Genomic DNA, 14,337 nt, shown 5'->3' on the forward strand with positions numbered 1-14,337 from the left:
TTCAAACTCAAAGCCCCCCCCACCCCCCCCCACCCCACCCCCCAGTCGTCTTTCACACAGGGCTGCCAACAGATTCTACAATGTAAACTGCAGAATATGTCTTGAGAGATTATATAAACCCTAACGTGCAGTAATGCATGTCCCCTTGTACTGATTTTTATTGATATGAAGTTGCACTCCTAATAATTTTTTTATTTTATTCCATGATTTCAATGTGCTATGTCTTATGACAAAATTAGATACTTTTATAATGTTTTTTTGGTAAAGAGACATGTAAAAAGTTTGTTAGGCTTTAGTTGTTTGCTTTCAATATTTATCCAGGGTTCTTCAGCTGTGTTATCAATTATGCGATCTATGTAAAACATCCGTGAGGCATAATAATACAGTTCTAAATTTGAAAATGTAAGACCTCCTTCAGTTCTTGGATTTCGAAGAATAATTCTACTCAACTAATGTGCCTTATTAGACCAGACAAAAGAGGTGAATAAGGTATTGGATGGATGGATAAAGAAATGTTTTGGGGGGATTAATGGTAAAGTTTGGAATATAAAAAGAAGTTTAGCCATATCATTTTAAACAGAATTATCCTTCCAATTAAGTTTATGTGCAAGTCAAACCATTTGTCTATTCAAGTAAGTCTGAAAAGTTTCCATGCCTATCTCATTGTGTTTACAAAATTAAGATCAATCATGCTTAACATTTCTTAAAACAGAACCATAACAGCGTCATTCATGTTCTTTCCATTTCAAACTGTATATGTGAATATATCTTATCAAACAGGTCAAATCTAATGTGTTTACAAGAACATACCATTTTATGGAGGGTCACTGGCTCAAGTCCCCGCCATGACCAAAAATATGGAGCGTGGACTGGTAGCTGGAGAGGTGTCATTGAGCAAGGCACCGAACCCCCAAACCACTCAGGGCGCCTGTCCATGAACAGCCCGCTCACTCTGACATCTCTCCATTTAGTGCTTGTAAAGATCCTGTTTGTGCATGTGTGTGTGTGTGTGTGTGTGTGTGTATTTCGGGCCTGTGTGTATATGTATATGACAACAGAGTGAAAACATTGAAGTAAATAAAATTAAAAAATTAAATAAAAATAAAAATTTCTGTTGAATATAGTGTTATGGCACCTGAGCAATGGAGCAAGTGGAGCAACGGCATTCCCATTATTCAGTTAGGGGGAGCCAAGTTATGGTATCATCAGTCCCTACAATCAGGTGATTATATTAAGGCAGCCTATATATCAAGAATAATTTTACTATTTTCAGCATATTGAGCATTTTCAGCAGCTGACAAAAGCAAGTAATACAAAAAAATCACACATTTTTGGACCACCTTTTGAGTTGGTTCATTCCAACCCGTGAGCTGATCTACTGATCAGAGCAACAGACAGAGCAGAGCTTTTCCTCACAATAACAAAGTGTCTGATTTAATAAACAGTGTTCAGTGATGGAAAGTCACTTCTTTAGACTTCTACAGTCTACTTTGTTTTAGTTTCAGCTTTACTCAGACTTTAGTTGGAATTATTGATAAAAATGTGGACACATCACTCTATGTCTCTCCTTATATCCTGCTGTGCTTTCATTATCATCAGGGGTGGATATAGTGGTTTTGGGGCCTGAGGCCCCAGGCAAACTTGGTTTATTTTGACCCTTTCTATAACTGAGAATGTTGGTAGGCTGTCAGCAGCACTGGAAGAAGGAGGCCTACACAAAACTTTTTTCTTTAGCAAAACTATTAATAGCACACATTAAAGGTTAAAGACAAAGTCCTGTATTCAGGAGAGGGAGCCTGTTATTAGGACAATGTACTTTACCTCTATTCAAAGCGCAGCTTTAAATTGTTACATACTGATGGATAGTTTAATGAATAACAATGTATCATATTTTAATTATTATATTTTGTGAGTAAAGATCTAAAACTGCAGCATAACCAGTAGCATTTATTTGTCAAGTAAATGTTGCAGTACAATGTTTTCCTCCAAAGTAGAGGTACACAGTTGTTGTTTTTTTTGTGATCCTTTCCTCTTCTCATATAAAGCCAGGGACAACAGCATCCCTTAGTGGAAACGAAGCTTCTATATACTTTTATTTCACAGATAAGAAACAATAAATTGTGAAGACAGTAAAGCCGCCACTAAAATAACATTTTAAGTCTTGTGTGTGATATATCCTTCAGGGATTTGTACTTTGGGATTTATCCAGGTTTCATATAAGAAGAGGAAATCTCTGCTTGCCGCTAAGCTAATTTATACAATGTAAAATGCTATCGGCTGGCACTAATAACATAAGCATTTTGTATTTGTTTGGAAAACATGTTTAGTATGATAGTTGTTTAGTCTGTGAATCTTGTGAGTTGTAATGGAGCCAAATTGTGTGCCGTTAACTTTTTAAATGTTGCTGTTGTCCCTGGCTTTATATGAGATGAGGAAAAGATCGCTAGTTGCTAGGCTAATTCATACAATGTAAAATGCCACAGGCTTGTGCTAATAACGTTAGCATGTTATATTTGTTTGGAAAACGTGTTTAGTACAATAGTTTTTTGTCAGTGACTTTGTTAGTTGTAATGGAGCCATACTCAACGCCATTACCTTTGTTATATGTCGCTGTTGTCCCTGGATTTATATGAGAAAAGGAAAAGATTACTGGTTGCTAGGCAAATTTATAGGCTACAATGTAAAATGCCATAGGCTTGTGCTATAAGCCAACCAAATCTGAGCTAAAGATAGTGATATTTCATCAAAACCACTTTATTTTTCGCCTCATTTAAAATTTTTCCAAAAATAAACGATTTGCACAAACTAACCAGCATGCACGACAATTGTGAAAAACCGAGGCTACTTAACTCCAGGATATTTTCATCTTTTAACTTTGAACTTTCAAACATCAGGGTAAGTTTTAGAAATGTAATAACTCATTTATGGTGATAAGTTAAGAACAGTCCCTAAATTGATATGAAACAGGTCCTACCACTTTGCTCCCACAATGCTTTTTTTTGCTTTCCACACCTGATTGACAATTGTTTCACTGCTGCTCGTATTTACTTGTCAAGCCACCCAGAGTTATACAACACAGCTAAAAGGCATGCCTAACATTTATGTCACTCCAGGAAAACGGAAAAAAAGTGTGCGTTATCGGTGGTTGTTCGGCCTGGGTTCAGTTTTCAGAAGCTTTGTCATGTACATGCAACAGCTGAAACAAGAGCAAAAATATTGTGAATAAAGTGAACAACAGGCTGCCCTCCTGCTAACACTCAGAGGAATTATGCCTTTAGTAATTTCGAGCCTTTTATATATGGTTTAATTGTACTTTTCAATCATTTAATTTAAAATGAAAGAGAGGAAAAACACTGAAACGCATCACTAATTGTTTTATTATGAAGGAGGCATCCGGAAGTTTCACATTATCCTCTAAATAACTTGACACTGCTGCTATCAGAGTAGTGTGTTCCTGGAAAGTGAGTGTGGATCTTTATTTAATGTGGGGCTTTAGTAGAGTTGGAGGGATTCGTTAGAGTAGATGGCTTGTTGAAAGAGATGTAGGCTGGGGGGAATTCTTAACTGGACGTTTTAAAACGCTACGATCTCTCCCGTCCGGGTAAGTTTTGATGAGCAGCGCAGCGCAGCCCATTACCTCCGCTCTGTCTTTGTTCATCCAGCCAGGCCTTGCCCCGATGCGAACCGTTCTCGGAAATGGTGAGAACGTCTTGCCAAACTCCACGAAAAGTCATTTGCAATTTAATAATAATTTGCTTGTCGCCGAATTTTAGAAGGTAGGAGAAAACAAAACATACTTATTTAAACCGCTAGTATCTTATCTTCAATTCGGAATGCATGTAACGTTAATACAGTAACGAGCACCCTCTGAAACAAGATTTTACATTTTAAAATAGATTTCCCTGTTTTTCTTGAGACAAAGTTGCAAAGTCGTAGTGGGTACTAACGAACAATATGGAGCACTGAGGTATAAAAGTTGGAACGTTCTCGTAATAATGAGCTTCTTGGCGAAGTAAACATCGCCGAAATGAAGAGTGATCGTTATCGATTGGTTAAAGCTATAAAGTCGCGTTCAGTAGCGGATGACTTAGTGTTTTTAATATAGAATCACCTAAAATTGCTGGATATTTAATGTAGTTCGGCCTACGGGAACGTTACCGGAGCAAAACCAGGCCTTGCTAACGTTCGCTGTGGCTAGGCTAAGCTAACTAACGTATGTTAGCAACACTGACCTGTCAGCGTTGGTGGTTATAAAGTCAGCCGATTGTCTTAAAAGGCATATTCCGCTGAACCTTACAGTCACAAGTGTTAATGTTACTGTAAATGAGCCAAAACGGAAATCGCGAGAGCTGCTAATTATATTCTCCAACGTTATTAAAATTAAAGCACACGCCACTTAAGCCAATGTCAACGTTCCTTCTGACTTAAGTTGTAAGGAAAAAACCCTTAAACAAAGTGGTCAGTCACGGTGATGTAGCTAAGTGGTTAAAAGTATTTTTACCTATGAGCTTAAGTCACTGTAAATATCGGTTTGGCTCTGTATATCTACTCTGGCGAAATAAAAAGAGTTGTTGACCAGCCTAAATAAAGAGAGTAATAATTTTAAAAAATCTGTGCTTTCTCCTGGGCACAACTTGTTGTTACAAGCTGCACCACTGTCTTTTCTCCTCTCTATCCACTGCAGCTGTTATGGAGCAGCCACCTGGGAGCTTTGATGATCTCCAGCCTCAAGACCTCTCCACCTCCAGCATCCCCACTGTGATTGACCTGGCCAGGAAAGGCGGGGAATGTGTTATCGACAGCTCATCTCTTGACGCCCTGCGGATGGTCAAGAGCCCCGGCTGGTACCCAAACTCAGGGACTGGCAACCCCAGATTAGTTTTCTCAGAGACCAGCTCCTCAGACACCACTCTCCAATCAGGGGATCAAATTCAACCAGACAATGCCTTCTCCCACACTACAGTCACCCTCTCGTACGTGAGCAGGTCTCACGTTTTTTCCAATCATGATTCCCTGTCTCAACATACGTCTCTGTATGGTGTGCCACCTATTAGCAAGTTGTCCCTCCACCCTGCTTGTGATTCAGATACAGGGCTTGGGGAGACTGGCTATGCACTGAACCAGCATTACTTGGAGCAGGTCGATGGGCCTGTGGACCTCGCCACTCAGACAGAACTTTTTCAGTCATTGTCTCAGGCTCATGTGGGACCAGAGAATGATAGAGGAATATGTCTACAGCAGGAGCCTCAGGAGTTAAATGGTGGAGTCATTTTCAGTGATGAGGACATGGATGAGCATGTAAAAGGCGAAGAGGAACATAGCCTTTCTCGGGAGAAGAGTGGGGGTTTAGAGAATGGACAGGGTGATAGCTGTTCAAGTTCAGGAATATGTGCTGAATTCTCACAGGAGACACTCACCCCTGCCACAGGGGAGGATGAGGAGAGGAGTGGCTCTGAGGTGCTCTTTCTCATGTCTAACAAACAGGAACCAGCTGTGGTTGCAGGCATTGTGGGTGCTAGAGACCTGTGTTCACTAAACAGGGAGTACGTCAGTCCTCTGGAGGACCCTGTCTCCCCCTCTGCTACCTCACTGGACGATGTGGAAGATGTGTTCATCCTGCCTCAGGCCTCCAGCTCACCCAGCAGTGACAACTGTAAACTACATGAGGTTGTGTTGGATGGCTTTAGTAAAGAGGGGGTCATTCAGCCAGGCACTGGCATCAGCAATAGCACAGCAAGGTTAGATTTAAGTGATGAAAATAAGCAGCCTATCCATAGACGGAAGGCAGCATTGGAGCCTTTGATTGACTTGACAGATGATATTTGTGTGTCAGATGTTTCCGAAAACAAACCCCAGGCTGTCGTTCCTCACATGAACGGGGATGCAAAGGCACTGCAGAAAACTTTAGGAGAAAAGAAACTGCCAGTGCGTTCCAGCAGAGGGACACGGTTGGAGGCTATTGTTATGAACATAAATTCAAGCAGGTATAAAGTGTCAGGATGCATATGCACCAATAAGAAAGCAATTGCTTCCCAGTCAATAGCTAGTGATTCTAAATTAGCCAGTCCTAAGAGGAATGACACCCTGTCAGTAGGAAAAATTAAAAACAGAGCGAAAGCACGTTTTTCAGTGAAAACAATAAAACAAAAAGCAGTAACTTCAGTAAAAAGGGGTAAAACTAATAACATTAAGACTGACAGTAGCAAAGACTCTACCTCTGATTTTGAAGTCAATCATTCTAGCAGGTCTAATGGCAGCACATCTCTAAAAAGCCCTCAGGTTGCTGTGCACAAGAAGTCAAAGAAGGAGACAGAGGATATTTCATACTCCACATACTCACCACAGACCAGCACTGTCAAGTCAAAGAGGAAACTCTCTTCACAGTCAAGTCCTCAGTTTGATGTGCACAAAAAGTCAAAGGAGCCAGAGCATCATTCTCACACTGACCCCTCAGTGGAAATTCATATGGCAAGATTTCCCCCAGCACCACCAACATCAAAATCTCCAAAGAAAAGCCAAGGCAAAGGCAAGGCTACAGGTAGAAAAATATCTGTCACTGCCAAGACGAAGGGGGCGGGCACTCCCAGGAGGAGGCAAAAGAAACACAAAAGGAGCCAGTCTTCCTCCATGTTCTCCCCCAAGGAGCCAGAGATCAAGTTGAAGTATGTCAATTACAAGGAGGAGAAAAGGGACTTTAGATTAGACAGTTTCTCTCCATTTATCCGCATGGAGCGTCAGCAGTCATTGTCATCACTGTGTACTGTAATCAACTACCCGGAGGAGGTAAGGACGCAACACAAGAAAGGCCAGCAGCAGGCTCACCTCTGTGGCTTCATTTCTGCAGTTGTACCTAGCACTTCCTGTTTGCAGGTGGGCCGAGCATCCATGCATGGCCAACGCCAGCGTGCTCTTGTCTGCTGCCTGTGTGGGCAGGCAGCTAATGCCATGGACTTGGGGGACCTTCATGGCCCCTATTACCCTGAAGGGTACCAGCCAAGCACCAAAACACCTGCCAGTATGTTGGGCCTCAAAGAGGACGAGGACGACTACAGTGACTCAGACTCTTCATCCTACAGTATCAGAGGCAGAGGGAGGAAGTGTGCCGTTCCACCCACACCGCTGCGCCTCAGGCCAGGAGCTCAGCTGCAGCAGAAGGGCCTCCTGGAGAGTCACCAGTGGACAGCTGACAATGCTGGTAGTCCTGCAGCTAAGCAGGCTCGCTCAGATGCTGATTCTGCTGATGTGGAGGACTGGTACAGCCCCCCTGTGCTGCCTCTAGAGCCCTGTGAATACTGGCTCCACGAAGACTGCGGCATCTGGTCCGCAGGTGTGTTTCTTGTGAAGGGCAAAGTCTACGGACTGGAGGAGGCTGTCAAGGTGGCCCAGGAGACGGTAAACTGCACTTTAAGCCTATAATGTGAATACATTGTTACGCAGATCCACATGAAAATGTGGTTGATAGGAACGAGCTGGAAATGAACAAAACACTAAGCATGATAAGGCATTAATAGTCTGCCTGTTTACTTCAATGTTTCCTAAGCCTCTAGGATAATCATAAATTTCAAATGTATCTACCCAGTAGATACAGTTTTTTGTCAGTTAGGAAAAGATTGGAAATGATTGGTGCAGGCAAGCAACACTGAGACATTGTGATTTGTACAATATGTCCAATCTATAACGTGAAGGTTTGGAGTGTTGTTCATTTTAACAAGCTGCTTTTTAAAAGCCGAGGTCAACAGTGACACTGTCTCACTGCTGCTCACAGCACCTTTCTGTCTGTTTCACCAACTCCTCAGCTTCTGCATAGGTTTTTACATCTAACTCCTTATTTTTGGGTGAATTTTAATTATTCTCTTTGGAAACAGACAGATCTGAAGTCAGTGTCCACTTAATAGTTTTTTCTCCCCTTAGCTTTCAACCGCATCTGTCTTCCTCAGTGAATGTCATAATGGAGATTTTCCAACTGTCATCATATGACCATAGGGAACTCTGGAGTTTTGAACGTTTGTATATACAACCACCTGTTATCACATACTCAAAATTCCAATCATAGAGGACAAAAACAAAAAAAAGCACATTTGCATATAAAACGCTTAACTCAGTTATTGGCAAAAAAAAATGACTTCAATGATTAATTGACTTTTAAAACAGTTGCAGATTGAACTTTCCGCTGATGAGCTAATCACATTTAAATAGCTAATTTCTCTGTTCTAACCTGAAAAGCGTGCACAAGGGAACAGCAAAATCCACAGCAAACCCCTTCTGTTTTGCAACAGACTCCACACAAAATAACATGTGATCTAGCATATTTAGCAAAATGCCATTACATCTGCCAGATTTATGATCCAGGGCTCCAGAGTGCCCCCACTTTGGTTGCACATGTGACCAAAAACCTCAAGCAAAATTAAAAACCTTAAAATGTGGTAGTTATTCAAAAGGAAGAGAACTATTTTTGGCCACAGAAATGCAGCAGTCTCCATTAGGGATGTTCCTGGCGACTAATTTCCCTGTCGATTTAAACAAACATTTTAATTAAGACTAGTTGAGTAGTCTAAAAAAGGGAAAACACTCAGAAAACAGTCATCATTTAGCACAATTTATTGTTAAGTATTTGAAACATTGTCCCAAAAAATATTGGGTGCATTAAGAGCCCTTTGAAGCCTTTAATCATAATCTTAAACAACCATGACACATTTTGAATGCAGCTGAAGTACGAGACACTTTGCGTCGTGCGGTATGCATGACAGCAACTCAGTCAAAAGTTAACCACTAAAATAACATCTAAAATAAATTAATTGCCTCTGAAATGTGGGGCACATTGTACCTTGCATATTACATTACCTTTGATAATCTTCCTGCGCCCACACCCATTAATAAGGGGTTGGAATTACTAGCCCTACGTAATGCTGCTTACTGCTGTCCTCAAATCAGCAGGTTGAGCTAGAGCTGAACACAGACAAACTTCCTTGTGGATACTTGGGAAAAGAAAAAAAATTTGTATACTTTAGCTATGATATCTTAAGATCCAGGGTAAAAAACTCACATCCATGTGTATGAAAAGTAAATGTCAGCTGGGTAAAAGGCCTACTCAGGCAAATTACTTTGAGCCAAGTGTGCAGTTGATTATATACAAAAATGTTTGTACCACGTTTTCTTCACAGTGATAATTGTAGGACATTTCTATAAAAATATTGATACATGAGGGCTGTAGTGACTATTTGACGCTTCTCCTTTTGTGTGCATCGGGTCGATTAACTCAGACTCACCAGCGTCCATGCAGCAATACTCAAACGTGTTTACATGTACTTGTACCATTAATAACTTGCATGCAAAATTCCATTGTCGGCCACGCTAGACCTGACGGTCAAAAAAACGTTATGCTTCACCAGAAAGCAACACCTGCCGAAGTGATTACTTCCTCCTCTGCTTATACATTTACATACACACACGCTCCACATACCACCTACTGTGCACATGAAGGAACTACAAGTGAACACGTATTTTCATTTACACGTATGCACATGAACATAACACATAAATGGCTCTAACAAAGACTTTGAAGAAATGCTATTATGTCAATAGGCATCTACTGGTCCTCTGATTCTTAAGAATTCATAAGTTTAATTACTTTAATTACAAACCCGTAAATGAACAGAGAGATCTCAAAAGAGCTTTTCTACTGTGCTGCTTTTCTATCGAAAACTCAGAGTAGTTCATGAATCAGGAGTTCAATCATATACATTTACTTGTCATTTGTAAGTACTTTCTGCATTATTTTAAGGCTCATTCATTGTTATCTTTGTAAGCCATATCAGATTGTGTTTTGTATCTAAGCATGCTGTGAGCATGTACATGATGTCTCCATTCACTCTTTTATCTGCTGTGTGTCCAGATGTGTTCAGCATGCAGTGACTCTGGTGCTACACTGGGCTGCTTCTTCAAAGGCTGTCCAAACAAGTACCACTACAGGTGTGCTCTGGAGTCAGGTAGGTGCTGCTGCTCTCTGCCATGCCAGTGGCTAGTTTTTGTCAGAAGGGGCTATGCCAAAAATTAAAAAAGAAATCATGATAAAATATTGGCCTAATATAATAATGCAGTAATGTATTTCTCTTTTTTTATTTAATTTTTAGTAATGCAATATAATAATAATATAATTGTATTGTATTGTATTACATTATACTATTGTATTGCATTGTATGTGTGTTAAGTGAATTTTAAATAAAATATCAAATAAAATACAACACATTTGTTTTGTAGTATCCATCTTGTTTTTACATTACAACTTTAAAGCTCATGCACACACCCACGTCAGAAGAATGATTTCTCAACTGGAGAAATGGGACCATTTAAGGAGAACAATAATGAACATTAATAAATTAATGTCCCTGAGGCACTTCCACTGAGCCTGAACCTGCATGTGTGAGCAGGTGGCCAATTGGGTGAATCAGTGGGGTGTCTTTAACTCCTCTTGTGTTCTTGTTCCAGCAGACTGTGAACTCGTTGAAGAAAACTTTTCCATGAAGTGTAAAAAGCACAAGGTGAGCAGAAATAATTGCACTTTTATGTTTGTGAAACCAGTGACCAGTGAAAATGTCCAAGTTAACTATAAAATCAAGAGAATTAGATATGTTTGTGTTCTTACAGAAAAACAGCAGTCTGCTGTTGGAAAGATATCCCGTGTGACTGTATTGTTAGCTAAATATTTTGTGATTCCTCATCCATCCGCAGAACAAGACATTCATAGTCCCTCCAGGGAACCGATGGGATTCCAGGTGACAAAGTAGACATCTCATGAGGTTAGTGAATACCTGCTTTGCTTCAATGTCCTTTGCAGCTCTGGAGTCAAGTTTCAGAAAATTACTCATTGGTCTCCAAAACTGTGTAAAAGTAGCCTCTAAACCCAAGTTTGAGACTGCATATTAATAACAGCGCGTTGGGGGCATGGGGGTCTCATGACAGATGCTGTTGTGTTATGTGAAGTGTTGGAGGTTTTCCGAGTGCAACCCATACTAGGACTCAAGAGTTAACTCAAGAGTTAACTCGAGTTCATATGTCAGTTATGAGAAAACTTGCCACAAATCCCTAATAGGATAAAATAATGAAGTATCCAAAGGGTCAGATTTCAACTTCACTGTGACATCATAATGTTCTGAATAAAACACTTTTCTGGCCATTATTCAGCTTCATATCTCAGGAACAGAAGGGAAGACATTTGGTCAGATACTGAATTGGTGACACTGATCTTGGGTGTCCAACTTGAAACTCTGCTGATTGTATAGATTGTCTGTGCTGTCGAGGGGAAAATGTGTGTGAAGCATCTTTGTTTTCACAGAAATATAGAGAAAATTGACTGGTGCGCAGAGGCATACAACCGCAGGGCTGGTTTAATCAGAAGTATTAAAGTCAATGCTTTTTTCAAGAAGAATTGTGTTGAGATGAATTCATTACTTTGAAATATGTTTTACTGTTTATTTATCCAGACATTCAGCTGCAACATCCTGCAGGGCCATTCCTTGCGCTACTGCTGGTAACCATGGCAACTGTGGACTGAGGTTCTTCTGACTGACAGCTAGCACCTGTAAACCTTAACGTCACCCTCTGCTTTTCAACTGTACTGTTAACCTCTGACACTGTGGCTGGAGGCACCCAGTCACTGAAACCTCCCTCAGTCCAATCCTCTGGTACTCCTCAAACTGACACCAATAACAACTGCAAACTGGGGAAACCTACTCTCAACTTCTTTGTGTTATCACTCTGTACTTATTTATAAGGATTTTTTGTTCTTGGATTAAATATGAATAACAATCAAAGATATTTAATTTTTTAAAGATTTTGTAAGTATTTGATTTTATTTGTTTTATTTATTCTTGGAGTTTTCTTATTGGCTTCTTATCAGTTGTCCAAGAGGTTTGGTTGTGTGTTTTTAAGTTATTGGTTAAGTTAATAAAAGCTGAAATATCAAGCCAGTTAAGGAGATACTGGTTTTATTTAAAGACAGGACAGAGAAAGGGCTGGTTGGCGGGAGACTCTGTCAACACAACAGGGTTTCATATCGAACAGAACCCCTTTTACATCATAGCACATGGAATTATTACATTGAGTTTCACAAAGAGCGCTTCAAAAGCCAAATCTCAAATACACCTTAATGACACTTGCACTAAATGTTGGCCCCAGTTGATGTTATCCAGGGCACTAAACCATGTGTTTGAATGTATTCTTCACATGTGACAGGTACAAGTACTGTGACAGAAGTACTTGTGAACATGTCTGATCCTCTGCCTCCCCACATTGTATCATTTACTTAAGGTTCTTTGAGGTTCACAGGTCAACCAACAATCTGGATGACCCCTAGTAATTTTATTTGTCTTAAAGCACTTTTGTGTCCCGCTTCAGGCTTGGAGAATTGAAATGTGTCCGTGTTATTGGTCTGTACAGCCCTTAAATCAATTGGTATCCTAATGAGAATTCAGTAGGATTTGTTGAGAGTCCTGTAAGAAGATCGTTAAAGCAGGCTTGATTTCTTTTTTTCTTTTTTTCTTAGAAAGTAAAGGGACTTCTTTCAATGCAAGTCATCTGCTTCTTCTCCAGAGCTGCAAAAAGTAATTTCTGTTCAGTTTCATTTTCTGAATCTTGCAACACAGTATTCACATTGCTTTGAGTGTACCTCAACAAAGTCGTTTATTTTACACCACTCAGCTTCACCTGTGTCACTTCAAATTAAGAAGGATCTATGTTGGCGAAATTCTCTGCTGACATCGAGGATCTTACTTTTAATAGGAATGGCCAGGTACATAAAGTAATAGAAAGATTCCTGATAGTCTATTTTCATGTCTTGACTTGGGCCTACATGGTGAATTTCTGCCAGAACTTTTCTTACGAAGCTTTATCTGACGAGAGGTACATAAAGTCTTTCTTGTTCTCACTAGCTTGTGGTGCAATGACAAATCAGTGGATGTACATCACCTTTCTTTGGACTTCTTGATGACTGAAGGCAGTTTCCATGCACTTTCCTCTGCAGACTTTGTTGTTATTGATACCAGGGGCATGGTAGGTGAGTTACTAATAAACCCTTCGACATGCTGACTCTTGAGGACTTAGACCATGTACTAAGATTAATATTAGTGGTACTTGGTGAATCCGGTGCTGAGGTCAGGGCCTTGGCCTGTCAGCCTATACTGATTGGTGTGAAGTCTCCTTATCTCCTTTATTTTGTATAGCACTATGAGGGGCAGCATTTTGCTTACTGTGAGATCCATAAAGCCATGGCTCCATGTCAGCAGATATTCACACAGAGGAGGCTGAAGGCTTTGTCTTCTTCTCACCAGCAGCAGCAGGACACACACACACACACACACACACACACACACACACACAGACACACACACATATAATCTAAATGTCTTTATCCTGGAATGCCACATCTCTTTCATTTGTGCCATCCTTGTTTTGTGTATTTAATGTTTTGTTGCTGTGACATTTCTACTGCTATCGTTCTTGATTACAAGCAGTTTGCATTGTACCAAATACAGATTTTGGAGAATGTTTGGATTTAAAAAATGTATTGTCCATGTGTTAATCTCAGGGCTGAATTCTAAGATATTCTAATAATTTGAAATTCATGTTCTTATTTTTCTTTGGTTTGTTTGGCTTGTTGTGTTAACCCTACAATGACTAGAGCAATGATACATGTAGCAGGATGTGGTTATCTCCTCAGATGCAAAGCAGTCTGTCCTGGTACACACTACTCATCACATTCCATGCCACTTTTGTCATGGTCCTTATTTTAAAGCAACTTTTTGTACTGTCTTGCTCACCTCTTGGAGCATCAGAGGTCATGTAATTGTCAAGAATAAATATTTTGTTCAACATTGTGTAAGATATTTGTGTTTCTTCATGACTGGTGGCAAAAAAAATTTATTTGATGAAAATATTTAGATTCTTTATTTTTTGAAAATACAAAGAAAATACAAAGATATCTGGTCGTGGTATAAAAGGTTGGCCCTATGTCGCACAGTGAGAGAGGTTCAAGGATGGCAGATTTTATGATCTTACGATCAAAGGCAGTCTGGGATAAAATACTGACAGTGTCAGAACTTTGGGATGACCATCTCACTGTGTGACTGCTGTTACCACCCATGTCTATTAACCAGCAAATAGAAATGCAGCATGAATTGACACACTGATCAGCACGACAATGCGAAATGCTTGTAGATGCTAATAAATACCACCTGTCTATCAATTGGCCTTTAATAAATACACCTCTAGCTCTTACAAAATCAGCTCTCATTACAAAATCAGTATGCCAAGTTGGCCTCTTTTCCCTAGCCATGACTAGGT

The 14,337-nt window shown here is 40.1% G+C and overlaps 1 protein-coding gene across 7 annotated transcripts; it reads left to right on the forward strand.

Moving 5' to 3' along the window:
- Positions 1 to 3,418: 3,418 nt before the first annotated feature.
- Positions 3,419 to 13,876, forward strand: si:dkey-94l16.4 (retinoic acid-induced protein 1). 7 transcript variants are annotated; one of them, XR_007570934.1, is made up of 7 exons: positions 3,423 to 3,699; positions 4,685 to 7,392; positions 9,893 to 9,986; positions 10,486 to 10,538; positions 10,729 to 10,796; positions 11,481 to 12,787; positions 12,927 to 13,876. XR_007570934.1 is itself a non-coding variant. In XM_050060274.1 (6 exons), exons 2-5 carry the CDS (start codon positions 4,690 to 4,692, stop codon positions 10,774 to 10,776), a joined length of 2,898 nt encoding a protein of 965 aa, XP_049916231.1. In that variant the 5' UTR covers positions 3,419 to 3,461; positions 4,685 to 4,689; the 3' UTR covers positions 10,777 to 10,796; positions 11,481 to 13,876. The 7 variants fall into 7 exon arrangements, 6 of the variants coding, with proteins under 6 accessions (XP_049916231.1, XP_049916226.1, XP_049916227.1 ...); XM_050060274.1 differs by having other exon boundaries at positions 3,419 to 3,461; positions 11,481 to 13,876; XM_050060269.1 differs by having other exon boundaries at positions 11,481 to 13,876.
- Positions 13,877 to 14,337: the final 461 nt, after the last annotated feature.

Source organism: Epinephelus moara, chromosome 13, assembly GCF_006386435.1.
Source record: "Epinephelus moara isolate mb chromosome 13, YSFRI_EMoa_1.0, whole genome shotgun sequence".
Lineage (NCBI taxonomy): Eukaryota > Metazoa > Chordata > Actinopteri > Perciformes > Serranidae > Epinephelus > Epinephelus moara.